This window comes from Colossoma macropomum, unplaced genomic scaffold (assembly GCF_904425465.1).
Source record: "Colossoma macropomum unplaced genomic scaffold, Colossoma_macropomum, whole genome shotgun sequence".
Classification (NCBI taxonomy): Eukaryota; Metazoa; Chordata; class Actinopteri; order Characiformes; family Serrasalmidae; genus Colossoma; species Colossoma macropomum.
In genome coordinates, this window is record NW_023494795.1 from 24,022,544 (window position 1) to 24,046,105 (window position 23,562).

Sequence of the window (23,562 nt, forward strand, 5' to 3'; positions counted from 1 at the left end):
AATATTTTTTTTCTAAAGAGAGGTTAGAAAACGGTCATGTAAAAATGAATTATGACTGTTTTTGGTACTAAATCCACACAATCATAAGGGGACCTTATGGGGAAAAAAAAAAACAATAAAATAAGAAAATTTAGGATATGGGCTCTTCAACCAAAGCTTTGCCAATATGCTGAATAGAAAGTTCACTTTTGGTTTGCTTTGTCATATTCTAAACCGATTTTCACATCTATGACTTGGAACATGCAACAAAAATACTGTATCTACCACATCTGGGATTCTCTTAAAGCCTTTACTAGGAATTGCAATTTTGAGAACATTTTTAGTTCTACAATTTACAATTAAATTAGACAACTTTCCAGACGTTACTCAGACGTGAATGTTCATTTTAGAGCAAATCCACGATTCGTTGTCCTCCGCTGTGTTCATGTTTAATGATGCACGGTTCAGTGCTTAAAAATAGAAAGAATACATCAGATCACATTACATGTTTAACAAGAGGGTGGAAGTGTCTGTTCTGTCGGTTACGACACAACGTTCATTATAAACAACAGTAATTGCTGATCCAGCATTTTAACTTTTGCTGTTTGAAACGTTTATGTTGACATAGCTAACGTTAATCCTCAACTAAACCCAGCTAGCTGCGCTGTTTTAGCTTTCAGCTAACGTTGGTGAATGTAACGTTAGTGAATGCATTTTGGAAGAAAAGTTACGAGGAAACCACAAATCCGCGGTTAAAGCCCCCTGAATGTTGTTCTTGCCAAACCCATCATTTCTGGAAGTGGGAATTTGTTTTGAAACTTAGCAATGCAGCTTTTAGCACGTAACTCATCTTTTATTACTACTAATATCATTATTATTAACACATAAGCAGCTAAGAAGATGCTAACTAGCAAAGTTAGCGTAGCTACTGAGTAAAATACCTCGTTTCAACTCATTAAGTTTGCTAACGTTACTCGGAGTTCTGGAGTTGCCAAACGAGAAGACGAGAAATGCCGACCGTACAATTCCCTTGTTCTTGTCTGTTGGCTTTCCAACACCAAAGTCGACTATATGTAACCACCTAGCTGCTAGTTAGATTGCTGGCGAGACGATTAGCAAATACGTAGGTTCGAATGTAAAAAAAAAACACGGTCTTAAGTTACTTACCTCTGTCAAGTTTGACGGTCCCTTGCCGTTTAGAAGAAAGTAAAAATATCCGTTCAGGTTTTTGACTGCTCTTTCAATTCCTAAACGTAGTTCTGACCAAGTTCTGCCAACCTACTTCGCTTGCTAGCGTTACAGCTAGCTAACTAGTTCAGCCTAGAACTCATCGTCTTATGAGTACGGACACGTCCATGTTGCTAGCTAATGCTAGCGAGCTAGCTACTTTTTAACAGTAGCTAACGCTCACCGCCGGACGCGTCATGATCACAGCTAGCCGAATTCTCGGATTCGGGTTTTACTAACGTTCGCGAGCAAAACTTTTATCGAAACGCTTCGCTTCTTAGTCCACAAATGCGGTCAGTTCCAGCAACCAAACGAACGTCATCGCTTTCGCGTTATGCCTCGACCCCCCTATACGCGTTCTAACTATGCGGAAAACGGACGATTTGCCATCCCAACTGCGAGCTACATCCCCGGGCTTAGCTCAGCTAGCGCCCCCCGCTCCACTTCCACTCTCCTCCGACTGACTGAGCCAAGTGGGCACTGTTGCTGAGTTTAAAAGGCCCAAACCACTTTTCCTCCATACTCCACAGGGACTGATCCATCAGTACACTTATGATTAACACCGCCTGATTAAAACGCAGAAGTAATTTTAGTTGGATTTTGTGGCTATTTTTAGCTACTTTCTATCATTTTTTGTAGGACACGAAAATGAATTAAAGATGTTTATTCTTTAGTGTAGAAGACAGAATATAGACGTGCATTTAAGTATGTATTTTCAAGGTTATTTACGTTAGATGAGAAAATATCTATTTTTATGCATATCTAAACAGAGAAACTCCACGTAATGGGAGATTTGTTAGAGCCTTAGTTCTGGTCGATCTACAGTGCACGGACTCCCACATGTGGTGGATGGGAATAATGCAGTCCCTCTCAAAAGCAAGTGAACGGCAGTGCGGGTTAGCAGGGACAGCCACTGTCTTTATTTGGTTTATTTCAGCTGGGTACAGGTGAAAGTGGATCTTGTATGTTAGGACTAACTTAATATATATATTAATTACTATTATTATATTATATTATATTTAGACCTATTTTATTTTACTTCAAATCACATTTACACCCATGAGATCTGCTTTATCGCAGTATTGGGTTCAAATATAAATATTGTGTTTATGTTAAATAATAAAAAATTCTGTGTCTTTATAGATTTATTGCTGTGTTAGGTTTGCTTGCAGGTTGAAAAGATGCTGATTTTAATTATTTTTTAATCCCTAATAAAGCAAGTTACAAATGCGCAATAACAAAGAAAACTGGCCATGTGAACCTGTTTATATGGCCTAGCATATCTCTAACTGGCCATTTTTGACAGTGCAGTGTCATCATGAATTTTTAAGATAAAAAAGTAGGTTTTTTATGCAAGCAAGGTCAAGAAGGTCACTGTTTTGCCATTTTAATGAGTGTTTAGAGGATTTCAAGTAGAGAATGGTTTAATGATGGTGATGTAATTTGTTACTGTTGGAACAAAACCTTGTATCTCCAAAATGGTAACCTTACAGGAGGAGAATCTATCCAATCAGTTTTAGACCATCTCTGTTGGCCCGTTCTGGAGTTTTCAAATTATGCAAAACAAAATGCAAAAATGACAAAAATGGAGACACAAGGTATTTGCCCGACAGCACAACATTAAGAACAGTGTGGAAAAATGTTTCCAAAAATAAAATAGGTAACTGAAAGTGTTGCAGTCTGGCTCTGAGAAAAACAGCTTTTCAGGTGTTTCTGCCATCATTACTCATTTTGAGTTCTTGGCTTGTAATGAGGCTGCTTGTTTCACCCATGTTCATTTGTTGAAACTAATGTATATAATTGAGTAATAACTAATAAATGACTAATGACTGATTCCTACATCCACCACTGATCTATGTGTAGCATGAAGTGTATTCTATTAATTTTTATTTGTTTGAGGAGGAAGTTGAGTTTATTACAGATGTTGTTTTACACATTCTGTTATTTTCTCTTTTTTGCAGCTGTAAACAGAAAATACTGATTACAGAAAGCAGTACCGCCCAGTCTACTCCAAGCGCCCCCCTCCCTTCCTGCAGTAACAGTCTCTACTCTTTTGGGAAGACCTCACACTAGATGTTGGAATATTGCTGTGAGGTTTTGATTGTACTCAGCTGCAAAAATATTAGTGAGGTCAGCTACTGATGTTGGATGATTAGTTCTGCACTGGATGGAGCTCCATCACTCCAGAAAACGTAGCTCAGTGGTGGGAGGGATTTATACCCCTCTAGCTGACGCGTGGCATTGGTCATGGTGATCTTAGGCTCGTGTGCGGCTGCTCCATAGCTTCCCATTTTTTTGCCAGTGCTTTTCCAGAGAGATTATACAAAAATGAATTCCCGGATTAGAACGTGTCTGGATACTTTTGGATATATAATGTACCAGTGATAGGACACTGTGGCACAGAATATTTTAAAATGTTCTGAAAGAAACACAGGGCCTTTGAGGCAATAAGACTATGCTCTCATACAGGGAAAAAGTCCAAGTGTTTTCTTTGAAACAAAGTCAAAACAACCTTACTAGGTTTTTAATGTTTTGAACACTTGTCATTCAATGGTGTAGCTGTTGAGGTTATTGTTATGACAGTGTTTTGCAGCTATGTAAATCCTGGTATACACTGACTCTCAGATCATCCTTCAACAAGCGAGACTATGATGTTGTCTGGCAAAATCTGACAACAAAGATCTGCTTGTCCAATGTCACTAATACAAATGGACCTCAGTGTTACAGGCTACTGAGAGAAAGCACAGCTGGGCTGTCTCTCCCACTTTTCTCTTCCTTTAATCTAATCTCTTAATCAGATCACAATTTGGACAGCATTGTGCTCCACGTGGCACTGAATGTACATAGAGCAGACAGCCAGGTGTTTCTCTGTTTAGTGGCAGCCACATTTCAGTGAGCAGACTTCCTGTGAGCTTCTATCAAGTACCAGCTTGTTTAAGCTGACAGACACTCTTATGCCAGATATTATGCCATTCAGTACACAGATTCTCTCTGGGACTGCTACATCAATTAGACGTTTTTCAGACTGGTCTACTTCCCTGGCCCAACTCTTCTGTATATGTCTGTGCTTTGGTCATGCTTACCCTTTGCAAGTGTTGCAGTGAGAGGAGTGACAGGAGGTTAAATTAACCTGGTTTAAAGCCTCGCAAAAACAGTTTGCATTTTTAAACTTCAACAGTTTAACAGTTGATAGGACTAGATGTTCAAGATGACCTTGTTTTGTTTCAAAGAGATATATTTTAATATTTGAAAATGATTTTAATTAACACGATATTGACCACAGCAAGAACAGGGTCAGTGACAGTACAGTGACAATATGGGAAATATTAAGTCAAATAAACTATATATTGTATGTAGTTGCCAAACATGCAGCAGGTGTCTTCAGTCCATTGAAGATAAAACAATGTGAAGGTTGTGATGTCACTGATGTCAAAAGGCCACTTAGCGTAGTTATCTCAAGATGATAGTTTGGACAGCAGTTCTTGGACATGTTTAAATAACTTGACCTTTTATGAAAATGGCAAAATGAGTAATCAAAATTCCTAAACTATTAGTGAAATACTTTAAGAAAATCTGGACATTTTTAAAACAATAACAACAATAACAACCGTTTCGATAACAAAAATCATGTATAACTAATATGATAAAAAAGCATTTAAATACAATGAAAACACTTTTCATATTCTGAAGGACCTATATTTAATCCCACTCTCTGTGATGAGAAGGAATAATGACAAAGTTTGTTGTTGACTTTGAAGCATTGCACATTTGTCTCCTGTGAGGTCAAAAGAGGTTCATGCACACTGCAAATTTATAGATATTGGGGCCAAAAAAGTCAGAGACAGTTCATCATTGTATCAAGGCAAATCATGACCTCTGAGTTGTTTAAATCAGAGGGTGTGTCGAGTGGCTTTGCGGGAAAATTACTGTGAGGCAGGCCAGCCCTCTCAGACCCCTCCCTCAGAGTGGGCTGGTATTTGGGGGGATAATGTCCACATTTAACAGGATGTGCTCACATATTCTCCAGCACTTAAGAGGAGAGCTCCAGGGGTTGCACACAGTGGTGAGCACCCCCCCCCTCTCTCTCTCTCTTTCTTTCCCCCTCTCATTCTCTCTCACTCACCTACATCTCTCCCACAATCCCTTGGGCTGACCCGGACCCTCTGATCTACTGTGAAGATGCTGGTGGGTCTGAGCGGGGCCATGCAGCTCCGGAGCATGACCCGGGCCAGGGTCATCCTGCAGAAGCGCAGGTCCAGCATCTACAGCAAGCCCCCCAAGAACAAGATTGGACCTGGGGTGAGTGGAACAGCTTTGTAGCTACAGGGAAATTCTCATATTTCAATTGGCTCAATAGAGATTACACAATACCCATTTACAAGGGTTGACAGAGAATGACCAGCGTGGCCAAATGATTGTATGTATTGATTATTTATGTTTTTATGAGTTTTTGTTTTTAACACATTACTGTATTTGCTAATTTGGTGTTTCTTGATCAACACATTCTATTTATTTCTTTCCAATGTTTTGTTCATTTTCCTGTAACTAGATTTTGTATTGAATCAAACATGCTATACAAATAAATATTATAATTATAACATTATTAAGTGTACATGTTGGACTGAAGTCAATGTAGTATAAAGGGGCTGCTGTATTCAATAGCATACAGGTGAAGACCCCACTTACACAAATTTTGGTTACATCTCAAAGACTATACTAGATATACTAGAAGGACTTTTTTTTAAGATAAGCAAATAATGTACAGAAAATGTAAGGAATTGAGGAACTGAGCAGTAGCAAATGCTTTGTACATTACTGATAATTATACAGTTTGCATACCCAGTCCTTCAGCCCACCTAATCTTTTACATAATACATCAGTATTACCACAAATATACCTGATTTCACTCTCTAGCTAATCATCAAGCCCTTGATTAAGTGATTCAGGCGCACTTGGATCAAGTAGGCAGAAAAAAATGTGACTGGTGGCCAATAGACTGAGCACAATATTGAGTAATTAGCATCTAAGTACTTCAGTCTTAAATCTCATTGTTAGAAAAATAATGTAAAAATAAAAAGGGTTTCTTTCTGGTTGTGTTGTGCGTCTTTGTGGGATTTTTTAAATTGTATGCTTATATGTTAATTATTTGGTAACTACTATGAAGCCAATATATAACTTATTCAAAGGTCCCACAAAAGGTTCTTTGAAAAGTTCTTTAGTGAACCAATAGTGGTTCATTTTATGGTATGGCTCCAAAGAACTTTTTTGGCACTTGTGGTCTGCCACTTATAGGGTAAAGGGTCTATATCTTGGAAAACTATATCTTGGAAAACCAGGAAATATCTTGGAGCTTTTTTTTAATTCAAAGAGTTTGTTGTCATACAGTTAAAGTTTTAAAATGTATCAGTCAGTCTCCAGACCATACAGTTTGTACTTGAAGACTAGGCTAGTCACAATACCAGGCAGCCAGTCAGAACAGATGCTATTAACATATATCTAAGGGCTAAAAAGAAATTGGAAAATGGTATATAATGGCAAACATTATAAGTAGAGAAAAAGATTTTTTGTTATTATTGTCTTAAGCATGCATTTGAAATGCTCATATATCTCATACTGTTTTTTTCGTCCCCACAGCAAAGTTTCTTCATCATGTCTGTTTTTGCCTTTGCTCTCCTGGCTCCGGCTGGGTGGATTCTGCACCACCTCCCTGAGTACCGGCAGAGGCCTGAACCCCCACCGTCCTGAAGAACATCAGCCACCAGCCAGCTGCTACACACTATAGACCACACTGGCTGCCTCTAAAGCATTATTCACCTCTTTAAAAGACTACATCAAATAATGAAACACATGATTAACACAACATCCCATATCGTGAGAGAGAAAGCATTACTATGAAACTGTGAATATGAGAGGAACTCCCAGTTTCTTTATTTGATTGCAAGTGTGTATTCAATGGTGTTTAATGCCTTAGAACTGTGGCCCCTATTGCTGTTGCAGTGGATGTTTGCAATGGCACTTACTTTGTGTTAAACGTCTGCACATTTTATTTCCTGAAATAAATATTTGCTGAATACTCTTGTTTACTATCTGTCATTTATTCATACCATTTGCTCTAAGCATCTATGGTAGATACTTGATTCTGATTTAATGGAATTAAAGACATAAATTAAGCCTAGTCTAGGACTTAATAACACTGCCAATTCTGAATCAACACTGGACATTCTTTTTAGCATAGGCTTAGGCATAATCTGGGTCTGGAAAACTGGAAAAATGTCAGAAAAGCATTCCAGACTGACCTAAAGGCCTTTTGGGCAGTGTGCGTGGCAATTACACAGTGTGCTGATATACTTGATAACATGATAACACTAACATTCAGCAGTCAGTGGCTGACAGGAGACTGCATGTTTAAATCCTCAGAGGAGCAAAGGAAACTCCATCAGGGCCAATCACATTATGGGAGAGGCGAAAAAGACCAATTAGACCTTTCAGACTAAAGCAAATTATGCAATACTATTTAGAAGTGCAGCTATTTTTTTCCGTATAATGATTGTACAGAGATGCTAGATATTTAACTCAATGCAAGCATGAGTTTCAACGAAGTGAAGTGTGAGAGTCATTCGTACGTAGTACGTAGCTACTGGACCCCTCATGTGAGATAATCTACCATGATGAAAGTGACTAGTTCACTAGCTCTAGTTAGTAGATAGCAAGTGTTATATTTTTCAAGCAAGCTAATATAATCTAAAGTACAGGGTGTCCCAAAAAAATTGACATCATTTGAGATGTGAATATCTGAGTAACTACATGTCCTGGGCAAACGAAATTAAATAGGCTTCATGTTGAACAATACTAGATTTATTTATCAAAATTCAAACAAGAAATTCAGAGGGATGTAGATTTTATAACCGATTTCACAAACCTTCACAAATGTAATATCTTCCAATACTGGTGGTCGTCCAGATTCCTTTGCCCTGCACAGACAGCCTTCCTCTTGGAATATTTTGTGCCATATCCAAATCTGCTTTCCAGTTGGTGCATTTTTATTGAATTTTCTCGAAAATGCACACTGCACACTCTTGTTTGACTGTGTTTGAGCATATTCTAACACACAAAATGCCTTTTCATTTCTAGTGAATGCCATTCTTCAATCTGAAAAAAAAAAAACATTAAAAATTGAATTTGGTTAGTTTTTACACATTTTATTAAAATTTGAGATCATTTGAGGGAGAATTGGCTATGTTATTAGACTACGAAATGATTTTTTGGGACACCCTGTACATTGGTCAACAGTTAACACGCTTCCATTTATATTATAATTTCCAAAGTTATATTACAAAACAGTTGGGCCAGCAGGTGAAATGATAATAAAAACAGAAAGCAGTGATTAGTAAAATCTGTTTGTCCAGTATTGAATTGAAAACTGTACAAAAACATTACATTTTTATTATAAAACTGTACAAAAACACTATTTGTTTTATTCTTTTTTTGGTAACCGTTCGCTCATTCCAAATTTGATGTCTGCAATAAAGTTGGGACAGGAGCAGGTTTAGCATTGTGTTACATCACCTGCCTTCACAGATGTGCAAGATACCCATGCCATGGGCTCTAATACACTCCTATCCCAAGACAGATCCTGTTTTTTGTACTTTACACTGGTAACAGTCTGGATGGTCTTTTTTCTGTGGTTTAGAGAACATGATGTTCATTATTTCCTTAAACAATCTGAAAGATAACAAGTGTTTATAGACAGCTGTTTGTCAAAGTGTCTTGTGGTGATGTCCGTCACAGAAGCATACCTGTTTTAAAAGCAGTGCCATCTGAGGGTTCAAAGGTCACAGGTGTTCAGTTAATTCACAGAGTTTCCCTAAAACTTTTGATCATGTTATGCACTGTAGAATGTGAAATACCGAAAATCTTTGCAATTGTTTGTTAAGCAATGTTGTGTCAAATGGGTGGAATTTTCACTGATGCATTTTTTGGCAAGGTGGTAAGTCTTGTCTAATCCTTGCCCATAAAGGATTAGGCTTTTCCTGATTGGTCACGCTATACCCAAGCATGATTTTATCACCTCATTTAGATGTTTTTGGACGTTTCATGTTTTCAACAATTCTAGTATTAATTTTATCATCTCACCACTTTTTTTTTTGGCTGTTCAAAATTGTATTTCTCCCTAACACGATTGGGAAAACATTTTATGTTTGCTATTAATATCATGCAATGTAATTTTTTAGAACCCCAAATTAAAGAACCTTCTTTCTTTACTTATTTTCTTGAGGGTTAACCCACCAACCCCCCAGTCTCCCTATAATTAGCACCCTGCTCAGCAGCCATGAAGTTTTATTGATGACGCTGATTCATATTTTGTCTGTGTTTGTTAGGAGATTGTATTGTCCAGGTCACAGTGACCTCTGCTTCAAACATCCTGAAGTCCCTAGTGTTTGTTTTTCCGGAAAAGAGGGATTTCTGCTCACAAGCCTCATGTCACTAACTCTCAATGGGTTATTTCAGTAGTTTCAGAGAATTTGGAAACCACTGCCCGCTGAGAAAGCTGTCTGTTGTGAACAACATATTCAAAACAAAGATATGTAGTTTGGTATTATGAAGTCTGGAGAGAGCTTTAGTTTTTTTCAGAGTAATACTTGATTTTAACTGTTACTCCATCACTTGCAGTCATCAGATTCATCTGTTTGGAGAAGGGTTCCAAAGCACAACCAACATTACAAAATGTTCTTCCGCATGTTGCATGCAGTTATAATTTTCCAAACCTTTGGTAAAAGCACATACTGAAAAAATCTTCTGGCCAGAAAGTGTTTTAAACACCTGAAAGGTTTTGATTGCTGATGAGTGCTGACTTCAGTACACTGGAATCAGAGTGCTGGCATTATCACCCAAAGTAGCACTGTCACAAATATTCACACATGTACAATTATTTTCCTGTAAATAAACTTGCTTAGTCATTTAATATGTTAAGTTATTGCGTCATTTGTGTTACAATCATTTTGAAAAGGTAGGCATCAAAACTTTTGAGAGGCCTTGTCGGTCTGTCGTGTTCTTAAACATTGCCATCAAAAAGTCTTGTTTAGTGCGGTCAATGAACATTCAATTAAAATAAAAAAGTAAAACTATTATAGGTGTTCTGTAGCACTGTTTGTTTTTTCCATGCAGTCCCATTTAAACATTATTTGTGTCTGCTTTTGTGCAACCATTAGCCCTTAAAAGGATGCACCTACTCTAGTAGTTACCACTAAATTATGGCTCCTATTTTTTATACATCCTATCATTCTCACTATTTACAAGTCATCTGAGGTCATTTATATTCACAAAATTAGACCGACTGCAACTGTTGGAGTTCAGCTGATGGCTTCAGAGGAGTTGCAGGACTGTTTGCATTATGTAACTCAAGTGCAATTTAGTTTCATGTAGGTTGCAAGCAACCAAAGTTGCATGAAAGTGTCACCATACAAAGTCAGCCTTAGAAGTCTAGAGTTACTGCTTATTTAAAACACACACAAACACACACACACACACACAATCACACACACTCACACACATCTTCTAAGTCGCTTATCCTTCTGGGTCGCAGGGTTATTTAAATAACATTTCATTTTAATAACATACTATTTAACTATAATTACATAGTTAATTTTATAATTAGTGACATAACAGATTACGTTTATATTGTATTGTATTATATTGCATTGATCGAAAGTTTAGAATCACGTCAGACAGAACTTTAGACAGAACTTCTCTGCTTGTTTCCATGAGCTACAAGTCATAATTCATTTCAATTTACAACATTCTTTTGACATTTTGAGCAATGGCTGCAGCTTCCAATTTTATGGCTCACTGCTGATGTCAGTGTTCTAAGGTTGAGATGTTCTCATCCTCGGCTGGAACAACCTGATGCCTTCAGCCTGAGACAGAACTGTATGTTCTGAGGAAGAGCTTGATTATTTTTTCAAGCTCACTTGATTATAGAAAGGCAGGGGATAATGATTTATTATCATGATCTCATGCAGTTCACTCATTACCTCAAGTGCCCCGTGTGCTTATCAGATGATATACAGGGATTAAAAAGTGAAACCAGTGATGGCCTGATTTACAATTAATTTCTGGGAAACCTGAACAAGACACACAACTTTGAATGCATCTTCTTTTTGATCGGAGGATTATGAGCTAGGTTGCCTTGTGCTCCCTGCTCCATTTGGCAGGATGTGAATGATCTCTCACAGATTAACATGTAAATAGACCACAGTGCTGTCTCCAGTGCAAACACCACTTCCTGATATTCCCACGACTCAGGACAGAACATTCCTTTCTCCCTGATTGTGGTTATAAAACGATGGTCCTGTTGAGTGTGGTCCACACCATCTAAAGTACCTCATCTGCACTGCTGCACAGTGTAGACTGAAGAGTTTAAACATTTAATTGAATTATTAAGTCATTACATCATTTCCAGGGCATAACATTCATTTCAGGTCTAGGATTACTTAATTGAGTACAGAACACATAGAATGATGCCTGTTTTCAATAGGAACACCAACGCCCTTTCATCAGGGCTATCTCTGGGCTGACATTGAAGCTACAAAGCTATGTGACCACTGTCTTATCAGAATGTGTATAGTGTTTGAAGGGACAGTTTGGCAAATTCACAGTTTTTTTTTTACCCCAAATGTAAATGATCCGTGAAGACTTGTTTGGTGTCGGATGTTTGCTTCTTTAGTTTCTACACTCATTGTCCATTTTATCAGCTCCACTTACTACATAGGTGCATTTTGTAGCTCTACAATTACAGACTGTAGTCCATCTGTTTCTCTGCATACTTTGTTAGCCCACTTTTACCCTGTTCTTCAGTGGTCAGGACCCCCATGGGGGGGTCCACTCCAGCAGCACTGCTGTGTCTGATCCACTCGTACCAGCACAACACACACTAACACAACACCACCATGTCAGTGTGAGAATGATCCACCACCCAAACCTGATCTGTGAGATTCCAGGGGCGTCCTGACCACTGAAGAACAGGGTAAAATGGGGCTAACAAAGTATGCAGAGAAACAGATGGACTACAGTCTGTAATTGTAGAACTACAAAGTGCATCTATACAGTAAGTGGAGCTGATAAAATGGACAATGAGCGAAGAAACAAGGAAGTGGTCATAATGTTCTGCCTGATCTGTGTATATCTCAACTATAAACATCGTACAAACTGTGGCCTCATTCACTAATCGTTCTTAGGTAAAAAAAAAATCTTCTTAAAACCCACTTACATAGTTTTCACAAAGATTCTGACATTGACCAATGTTTTCTTATTTGGGATTTGTTCTTAGGTAAGAACAGAATCTACACACAATCAAGAGCACAAAAGAGCAAACAATTTTGATGAGTCAGGCCAAATAAATCATATTAATAAAATAATAATAATACAAATATTTAGTGCATGCGCTGGTGCGAGTCATCCTGTAAAGCCTGACATAATAGTTTAAAAATTAGTGCCCTTGGGTCAGATTTCAAGTGAGTTTTTCAGACCACATCATACTTCCTTACATAATAATGTCACATGCACAGACTCAAAAAGAATGTCCAGCTCGATGTTTAGTTCTCAAATGCAAAATCAACATTATATTAATCAAGACAGATGACAAAAGTAAATAATTCACTCACGTCCTCAGATAACACGTCCGTCACCAAGTTTCGACTGAGTTTTCTTTGAACACTCATTCAATGCACTCACAGTCATCAGATTCATCCACTCGGGGAAGAGGCCCAAAGCACAGCCCATGTTACAAAACGTTTTTACACACGTTGCATGCAATGATATATTTCCATCAGAGAGGCCTCCAAATATTAAAATTTACATAGTGTAGCTTTAATTAATTAATCTAGACTTGCTTATGTGGTTTACGACAATCTTGACAATCTGTTATCTATACAAACTCTTATCTGTAGACACTGTGATCTATGCACAAAAGAATGTCAGATAGCTAAGAACAGTAGTAACCACCATCTTAAAGTCTGAATTTGTGCTTTTGTCCACTTTTGTTTATAACTGTATTTCATGCGGTGTCAGAAACTACATAAGCACATTCTTTTGAGTTTACTAAACAACTCAAATGGTTTGAGGCAAGTACGATGATTTGGGCATGCAGTTTACACAATGCTAAATGCTTGTTAGCTATATTAGCTTCATTTCTCTAAAGATGCAAACCTCAAACACCAAACTTAACTTGGTTGACTGACAGCATTTGAGTTGAGGATAAAATTGTGTAAATTAGATTTTTCATTGAATTATTACTTTAAACTCTTGAAGGGCTTTCACCTCAGAAGGGTAATGATGAGGCCCTCCATGCCGTTTGCTGTATCGGAAGGCTCTGTCTTTCCCACACAGTGACTTCCAATACATTTATTTATACAGATTTTAAGGATGTAAATGTTTGTATTGCCACACAAGTTTGTACTCATGTTGGATTGATTGTTGCTTTTCAGTTTTTTGGTTTATTTTCACAGTCTCTCTCTTTTTCCTATTGCTTTTTTCCAGGGTTGCATGAGGTAAATGTAGAGTAACTATATATGTTTTCATCATATGTCATAGCTCAAAAGTTTGGAATCACTGCTTTACATTTTGAAATCAGTGTGACAAAATGTGAAAAATTAACACATAATTATAATGACATTAAAATCTGGAGTGCCTCATATTTGCATAGTGGTGAGTGAAACTTCTTGTTGCTCCTAAAATATTTGAAATATGAATGAAGACTTCTAACACAACCTTTTGGTGTCTGTTTTGTTTGTTTAAATTCACATTATCTTAAATAAATCAATAAAAACTACTAATGTGGCAAGTTCTTCTAAATCTATGAGCAGTACTGTGTGTGGGTAAACAGGATACATGCAAGTTTGTTTGATAATAATAATAATAATAATAATAATAATAATAATGATAATAATAATAATAATAATAATCTTTATTCATAAAAGTCAAACTTGCTATACGTCAGGCACAAACCTGACAATTTAACTGAATCAGGTGCGCCTGATAATGACAAACTGGACTCCTGCTGCTTTCATGACCACATTGTAGCTGGAAAGTTTGCAACTTTCAAGTGCCAAAAATCCATTTGAACTCGTAATTCCCACTCGGAAAGTCAGAATTATCGTAACACATCTGACAGCTTTGAGCTGCCAATCTATAATGTCACTTCAACATGGCAGCACTCACAGAATATGAAGCAATTAGGAACTCTGGATCAGAGAAAATGAATGGTGTTTGAAAATGAATGGTCTTTCTGAATGAGAAAATGAATGATGTTTTTAAGAGTCTCTGTCATGCCCTGTGATAAACAGGCAAATTGCGTCAAAACCTATATGTTTTGCCGTATCACATTTTTCCTTCAAACCAGATCCTCTGAACTGACATCATAAGACTGGCAACCTCAAAAAAATACCCCACTGAAACTGATACGCTTTGTCAAATGTTAGTTAAATTGCTTTGGCAGTTTTAGGCTGCAGTTTGAGTAGCTGGTGTTGGTATAACATTGTTAAAGTTATAAAGTCATAAATTACTTTTATACAACGTTATTTCAATGCTCAAGAATATTCATATTTCAACTGCAAAACCACCCCATAATTCAGAGCATCCAGTGACACTTGGGGGAAAATGTATACAGGATGAAACATATTGGCTTTGGAGACAAATCGATTACCATGTTCCTACTATATACACATAAACACTTACTACAGAGTGACACATGACTTCAGAGGTCCATAGTGTGTTATGAGCATTTTTAAAATATTCTGTTTGCGCATGATATCTCTAATTTGGCTTTACATTTGTCTTTGTATGATTTTTATCAAATTGTCTGCTATTGTAATTTTTGGCCCAAGCGTACTTATGAATTTCCGTAGTCTCTGTATCCATATTTAAAATGAAAATGAAGAACTATCCAAACCACTTTTTAATGCAGGTGTACAAAACGTTTTTTTTCTATCTGGCATGAATGTAGGAAATAGAATAAACTGAGCTGAAAAATTCCCAGTAGCTTCTGGGCCTTCAGGAATAAAAATGAAAACAGCACAAAGACAAGATATGCAATGTTTTACCTCATCAACCTCATTGTTTTTTTGTAAATATATACTAATTCTGAAATTAATTCCTGCAACACATTCCAAAAAGTTGGGACAGGAAGAACCCAAGATGACCCATGATATTGTTAAATATTCAAAAAGCATATTAAACAGGTAATGCAATCAAATAAAATAAAATAAAATCGCTTCATGAGCAAGGATGGGTTGAAACTCGAAACTTTGCAAAAAAAAAATGCATCAGCAAAAATCCAACAGTTAAAAAATGACATTCTTGAGCCACAGACTATGAGGATTTTAGGTGTTTCACTCTTTACAGTGCATGATATCATCAAAAGACTCAGGGAATCCAGAGAAACCTCTGTGCATAAAAGACAAGGCCAAAAACTACAAATGTATATCCATGATCTTCGATCCCTCAGACAGCATTGCATTAAAAACTGGCATGCTTGTGTGATTGATATCACCACCTAGGCATAAATGCAAGTTAAGACTGCACTATGCAAAGTGAAAGTCAATTGTCAACACTGTCCAGAAATGCTGCCGACTTCTCTGGGCTCAAGCTTATCTGACATGGATTGAAGAACAGTGGAAATGAGTATTGTGGTCTGACAAGTCAACCTTTCAGATTTTTCATGAAAATAATGAATGTCATGTTTTCAGAAGTTTGTCTAGGTAAGGGGACATATACCTGCACATCTGTGAAGGCACCATCAACACAACACATTTTGGAGCAAGACTGGCTGGTTTGCAGATGCTGCTATCTTTTTCAGGGACGTCCATGCTTATTTCTATACGACAACACTAAGCCACATTCTGCACGTTACAACAACATGGATGTATGCTAGACTTGCCTGCCTGCAGTTCAGTCTCTCATTTGAAAACATGTGTCTTATTAAGCTTAATATACAACAACAAAGGCCCTATAGGGTTGCGCAGCTGAGAAAAATCAGCTTTCAAAACTGAAACAGTTTTTGTCTCCCTTCCCCAAATGATTATTAAGTGCTGTAAAAAGAAATGGTGATGTAACACAGTTGTAAACATGCTCCTGTCTCATCTTTTTTTGGAATGTGTTAGAATGAGTGTGTATTTACAAAAACTATGAAGTTAATAAGGTAAACCATCAAATATTGTGTTTTTGTACCGTTTTCAAAGTAATACAGGTCAAACCTGGGATTTAACATACTGTCCCAACTTTTTCAAAATTAGATTTGTAGGTTTTGGAATGTCACAAATTATACATCTATCAATGTTATGTGTAGTCTGATCAGAGGAAAAGAAGAGTTTGGTGGCCTCTTGTGGTGACTGACTATACACAGCATACACTCTGCAGAGTTTGGGTTTCTGGCTGCTGATATCTCTAATAAACTCTGTCTCTTCTGATGTCTCTTTTCATTTGATTATTTAGAACAACATTATTCTACTGTTATTTGCAGATAGTATATCGGCTCCTTTTTAAACCATTCAGAAAGATGAAAGATGTATATTCTTTTTTTCTCTTCTGGGTACACACGTGGATGGGCATTCTCCCTCTCCTGCTTGTCTCCTGGTCGGATATTAAAAGAACACAGAGTATTGAATAAGCAGGATGAGCTAAAGTCTTTTCAGACCACAACCATAACAACACAGCCTAGGCCTCATGACTTCCTGCTATTTCTGCTTCTCTAAATTTAGGCTTCTGAATAAAACATCAGGCTGGCTACATTGTGGGCCGGTGCTCTTGAAACACATCCTAAAAATAGCCTTCTAAAAGTTTAACAAATATAGACAATCTTAGACATAACCGCTGGGAATAAATTTGAGTGAAGTCTGGGGTATTTTGGGCCGTTTCCATTTGTTTCCTTTTCTCCTTTGTTGCTAAGCTTGGCTAATTTTCCGGGCCCATGTCTGCTACTGCATGAGTAAAAAGAAAGGCACTAATAGCAACAATCATAGCTTTTTCTTACTTAATAATTAACTGATGGATTCAGTGACAACTGCTACCCTCCTGAAGTTCACACACACAGATGTAGATGCAGGAAGCAGTGATGTAAATTACGTTTAAAGCTCTGGTGCTTTTACTCATACTGTCATTGCTAACAGAGGGTTTTGTGGGGCATATTGTTTTCATATGATCAAAATAAACGTAGCAAAGTAATATGATACATGTGTATGTTATGTTGAAATGTTATATGAGACATATTTCTCACAATTACTTGTTAAAACTGAAATTAGAACTCAAAAAACTCAAAACTGTTTCGGTTGCAATTCTCTGTACGTCCAGCAGGTGGAACATTTGTGCAAAAGATGTCTGTATGTTGATGGCTGCATCGTTCATTGCACTGAAATAGCACTGGGATGAATTTTTAGACAAGACCTCCAAACAACATTCATTTTAAAGTCATTCTGAAATGTATTCAATGCATTTTGAACTCAAGTGTCAAGTTTAAACAAATGGTGGTGGTCCTCGATTTACTGCACTTGCAGATTTTTTTTTTTACTGGATCAGATTGTGTTTGGAATATCCAGCAATGCATTGTTTTGGCTTTAGATATGAATCTGTATTTGCAATACTTGCAGTGTTTGATGGTCCAAATTGCCTTTTATAGTGTACCAAAGGCTGCCTTTCTTCCCCACAGATGTTGTTGTTCACTCTCTCTGCCTCAGACCAATGAGATGCAAATGTGCAGAGCCACATTAGTGGTGGTGCATTGGTTTTGTTTTCAGGGGTTGGGGGAAGGATTATCTCCTCCAGTCCGTTTCAATGGATCCATATGGCCCACAAGGCCCCGGCTTCAGCTGTGCTGCTGCTCAAGCATGGGAAGCCACAGCTGAGCTTGTTATTGTCCCAGCTCAGGCTGAACGCAGCGCTACAAATCCTGAAAAGAAGCACACAGACACATACAGAGGCATCTACAAAGCATTTTTCTTGCACACATGGACAAAATGCAACTCAATTTGCTGTCAAAAGTCTTTCAAACAGGCTTTGTAAATGTCTTCTTGTCATTTTTTTTTTTATTTATTTACTTTTTGCATGTTAAGTTTTAAGGACAGAGGCGAACCCTGAAGTCCAGCATCTTAGTCATTAGTAACCTGTGTCACTGATTACAGTGCAATCATGGTGTGCTTTGTACACAGAGGCTTGTCAGGACCCAAAGGGGACCAAGTTCCCTCTCTCTGTCTGCACATCCTCGCTGGGCAGAGCGATTTACAGGCTGTCGGGATGGCTTTGTTCCCGAGCAGAGTCAAGTCTCGGTGGAGGAGCGACGCATCAGTGCTCCAAATGGCCCCAGCCGTCTAATTGCATTATCTTCAAATGGCACATCTGATGGAGAGGTTGGAGAGCACTCTACTAGCCTTTCACATTCAAATCCTTCGCATAGCTATTCCTTCATTGTGTGTGCACCTATGCAGTATTACCATATAGGTCTCCTTGAGGCTTATAGTGTGTATCTGAAATGATGATGTTTTTATTCTGATAAACTTTTTTTGACGTTGTAGTTTTGGTACGCGAGCGGACTGTAAACACACTCCTGGTAGGTAGTCCATTCTTCAGTGATGTTCCTATGGCTTGATATAGATCTGACTATCCTGTGGTAGCTAAAACAACATCAACATTGCATTAATACTGGGTGACTTAATATGAGGGCCAATTACGAGTGAGCTCAAGCTTTGAAATTGGAGCCCAAGTCAAGCAGAAGATGTAGGAACAAGGTCCTCATTGTGCCTGTAGGCAAGACCAGGCTGTCTTTGGGTCCCAGCTCCATATACTTTTAGATACTTACACAAATATACTTATAAATACTTATTAAATATACTTTTAATGTACTTTGATGGCCAAAAGTATGCGCACAACTCACCATCACACCTATGACCATGGGCATTAATATAGAGTTAGTGCCCCCTTTGCGACTACAACAGCCTGTGCTCTTTCCTTAAGATTTTGGAATGTGTGGCCATTCAGTCAAAAGAGTATTGGTGAGGTCAGGCACTGATGTTGGACGAGAAGGCCTGGCTCACAATCGACATTCTAATTCATCCCAAATGTGTTCAGTGAGGTTGAGGTCAGGGCTCTCTGCAGGCCGCTGGAGTTCTTCCACACCAAACATATCAAAATATGTCTTCATGGTCTTTGCAATATGCACAGGGGCACAGTCGTGCTGGAACAGGAAAGGACCCTCTCCAAACTGTTGCCACAAATTTGAAAGCATATAATTGTCAAAAATGCCTTTGTATGTAACTTTATCCCTTCACTCGAACTAAGAAGGATAGCCCAAACCCTGAAAACAGCCCCAGTCCATTATACCTCTTCCACAAAACTAGTAGGTAATGTTAAACTCAGATTTGTCTGTCAGACTGCCAGACAGTGAAGGGTGATCACTCCAGAGAACAGATTTCTGCTTCCAGAGTCCAGTGGTGGCACGCTTTACACCACTCCAGTTGACACTTGGCATTGTGTCACAACTGCTAGGACAAGGAAACCGGAAAGCCAAGGAAAAACTACTCTGTGAGTTTGCGTGGTCTACCACTGCCTGGCTCAGCTGTCGTTGCTCCTAGATGCTTCCATTTCAAAATAATAGCACTTACAGTTGATTGGAGCAGGTCTAGCAGGGTAGAAACCTCACAAACTTGTGACATAGAAATGTAGCATAGGATCAAGATAGGATGAGTATCCTATGATAGTGCCACTTTTAATGTCACTGTGCTCTTCAGTTTGATCCATTCTACTGTCAGTGTTTATCTATGGAGATTGCAAGGCTATGTGCTTGATTTTATACACTTGGTAGAACAGTGCTGTGAGGTTTTTGATTGCATTCAGCCCACCGGAGCATTAGTGAAGTCAGATACTGATGTTGGATAAATAGTAATGGATCGCAAATGTCACTCCAAAACATTCCTAAGTTACTGAATGGAGGATCACTCCAGAGAATGCAGTTCCATTGCCCCACAGTCCAATGCTGGGGAACTTTATACCCCTCTAGCTGATGCTTAGCATTGGACATGGTAACTTTAGGTTCATGTGTGGCTGCTCTATTCTATTGCTGATGCTTTTGTGTGGAGATTTTGACATTGGTTTTGACGTTGTAAATTACCTCTGCTTTTCTGTGTTATTTGGCCTGGAAATGTATGAAAGCAAACACACACACACACACACACACACACACATACTCACACACCACACACATGAATACATCTTCATGTAGTGAAACACACTACACACAAATGTGCACCAACCATTACTTAACTTTGATTGACATGCAGCATTGCTCCTGTCAACATAATTGGCACCGTCAGCATAAAATAACCAGCCTGCAATCTTTCCTTCCAAATGCAGCTGGATGATGGGCTCCACCTCAGTGATGCCAAACATTTCTGGGCAATCCATCATCTTCATCCACATTAAAGTAATAACCCCCCAACCCCCCCACTGAAAATGAGAGGAAATAGCTTGCAGTGCTTTATATGGAGATGACATCCCATCCTTTCATTCATCTAAATTACACTTCCAGAAATGATTGACAGGCAAGTGGTCAACAAGGACAACTGTTTACTGTGTTTACCGTATGCCCACTAATTTCACAGCAAAACCATGTATGGCACCAACACCCGAGCAATTTGATATGTTTGTGTAAAATAATGCCACAATATGAACCACTTACAAAACATACAGTTGTATGCAAAAGTGTGAGCGCCCCTGGTCAAATTACATTTCTTTCATTTTCAAAGTGAAAATATCACAGTTTACCGAGAACACACTTTTACACATTTAAATGCACAATTTACACATTTTAATGTGCAACTATTGTTTATTTACTGAACTAAAAAAATATAAAATGTAGAATGTGCAAAAGTTAGGGCACATTTTATATATTTTTTTAATATCTTAAATTGTGCACAAAAAATATTTAAAAAATATTTAAGTTTGTTCCCTGTACAGGATGTGTGTTTTGTTTTCACTTAGAACAAAACGTACTTTGACTGGGTGTATTCAAACTTTTAAGTATGATTGTATGAATCACTGATTATGTTGTGATAATAACAAAAATCATATGTTTATTTATAGAGCACTTTGAGTCCTTTATAGACAGGTGATACCGTTTTACAGTAAAAAAAATACCAGAGGCATAGTATTTTAATTGAATGCTAAATTAAAGAGACACATTTTCAAATGTTTCTTAAAAGTGTAAACTGAGGTTGACTGTCTAATAGAAGGTGGAATTGAGTTCCGCAGTTTCGAAGCATAATAACTGAACAAGGCCTCTCCACGTTTTCTGTATTTTACAGAAGGTGTTTGCAGAAGGCCAGTATCTGCAGATCTAATATCTTGCACTGGAACATAAACAGACAGATATTCTGTGAGGTATGCAGTTGCTTTAAGGTCATTTAAAGCATTAAAAACTAGTAGCAGAACTTTAAACTCTATCCTGAAAGATTCAGGCAGCCCGTACAGTTCTTTTAAAACAGGAGTGATATGATCTCTCTGTTTTGTTTCTGTTAGGATACGTACTGGTGTATTTTGTATGAATTGTAGAGGTTGGACTGTTTTCTTAGGGGGCTCAGTGAAAAAAACATTACAGTAATCAACTCTGCTTGTAACAAATGCATGAACAAGTTTCTCTGCATTGCTCTGTTATAGAAATACATACATGCATACATCATCTAAACCGCTTATAATTCTGGGTTGCAGTGGGGAGCTGGAGCCTATCCCAGCTGTCATTGCGCAGGAAGGCAGGATACACCCTGGACAGGTCGCCAGTCCATAGCAGGGCAGACAGACAGACACACATATACAATCACACACACATTCACACCTAGGGGCAATTTAGCATTTCCAATTGGCCTGACTGCATGTCTTTGGACCGTGGGAGGAAACCGGAGTACCCGGAGGAAACCCACGCAGACATGGGGAGAACATGTGTTATAGAAATGGCCAAACTTATTATATATATTTTATACATTTTGATATTTCTCAAATGATAAAAAGCTACTTTCGTGACTGTGTTTACATGCTACTTCACTGATATGTTGTTAATGTGTTACTGATAAGTTAAGAGTTTATTAATCATATACAAAGGACCAGTCCAATAAAGTGTCACTCTTAATGTTATGCATAACAGCATAATGAAGTATTTCAAGATGTATGTATGAACACAACTATTAGTTTTCTTAATTCAATTATTTGTGTTTATAAATGCATAGATGATATTAGATTTTCCACTAATGCATAACAATTTATAGAAATTGACTTAGAGAAATGAATGACACTAGATTCAGAAGTACAGTTTTATTTAAAACTAAAAAAGTCAGCATGTTGCAGTATATATGTTGAACATTTTGGTATGTGATGCATACATTGTGCAACAACCTTTAATTACTCCAATATACATTAATGGCTTGTTCCAGACAAACAAACAACACATATTCAGTTCTGATACCACATCAACTGATATTTATCCCTATAAACATATGTTCTCTTACTCTGTACATGATACGGTCAAGAAGGCAAATACTGATATTTACATTCATGCAATATATTTCAGAGTAGTTTTGTACACTATGATACACATTTATCTTCAGTATGTTTGAATGGATGAGAGAGTACGAGGACAGTGTTCTGTAACTGGGAGAGTGTATTATACAGGCTGAAACAGTAGGAATGATCGTTTACATGACAAACTTGGTGAGTTAGATAAACATTTAAAAACCCAAGTGATTCACTGCTCAGTTGCGCTATGTAAGAACATTACATCACTACCATTACATCAGATCTTTGGGTTTTTTAATCTAGTCAGATCCAGCATGAACAATAAAACCAATCATCTTGCTGAGTTTTCAAAGTTACTGTTTGAATTTTGCACTTTTTCAAAATCATTGACATCCCAGTCAGGCAAACATGAACAAGTGCTAAAAAGAACAACATCAGCATCTTGAGGAAAAATCAATGGAATGAACAGAAATGATACAGTGACTGTTTTTTTAAAGAATGCCACAGAAAGCAGCTTAAGAAAATATATCCATAAAATATAACCAACCAAAAAATGCAGCTTGTTTTTGCCAGTTATGGAATGCCAGTAAAATGCCTATATAAGAGCAATATTTGTAATCTTACTTCATTTCTTTGCAAAGGCAGTCATTTAGTATACTTCTTGCTCTGTAATTGGCATATAAAATATTTCAACTTAGCTGAAATTAATCAGCACTGATGGTAACTGAAAATGAGTAGTTACAAACAGATAAATAAATCTGTTTTATGAGTCTAATCATCTGCAGGCTTCTCTGTGCTCCAGCAGTTTGGAGT

General features: G+C 37.7%; 2 protein-coding genes across 2 annotated transcripts in view; one reads left to right on the top strand and one right to left on the bottom strand.

Moving 5' to 3' along the window:
- The window catches only part of btbd7 (BTB (POZ) domain containing 7), a 52,266-nt gene extending 50,478 nt beyond the window's left edge, over window positions 1–1,788 (bottom strand). The window contains exon 1 of the mRNA XM_036581945.1: window positions 1,147–1,788. The gene's annotated coding sequence lies outside the window, so the exon portion shown is untranslated. The remainder of the gene's footprint in view (window positions 1–1,146) is intronic.
- Window positions 1,789–5,218: 3,430 nt separating this feature from the next.
- Window positions 5,219–7,238, top strand: si:dkey-85n7.8 (COX8 domain-containing protein). Its single transcript, XM_036582687.1, has 2 exons — window positions 5,219–5,505; window positions 6,841–7,238. Exons 1-2 carry the CDS (start codon window positions 5,386–5,388, stop codon window positions 6,949–6,951), a joined length of 231 nt encoding a protein of 76 aa, XP_036438580.1. The 5' UTR covers window positions 5,219–5,385; the 3' UTR covers window positions 6,952–7,238.
- The last annotated feature ends 16,324 nt before the right edge of the window (window positions 7,239–23,562 follow it).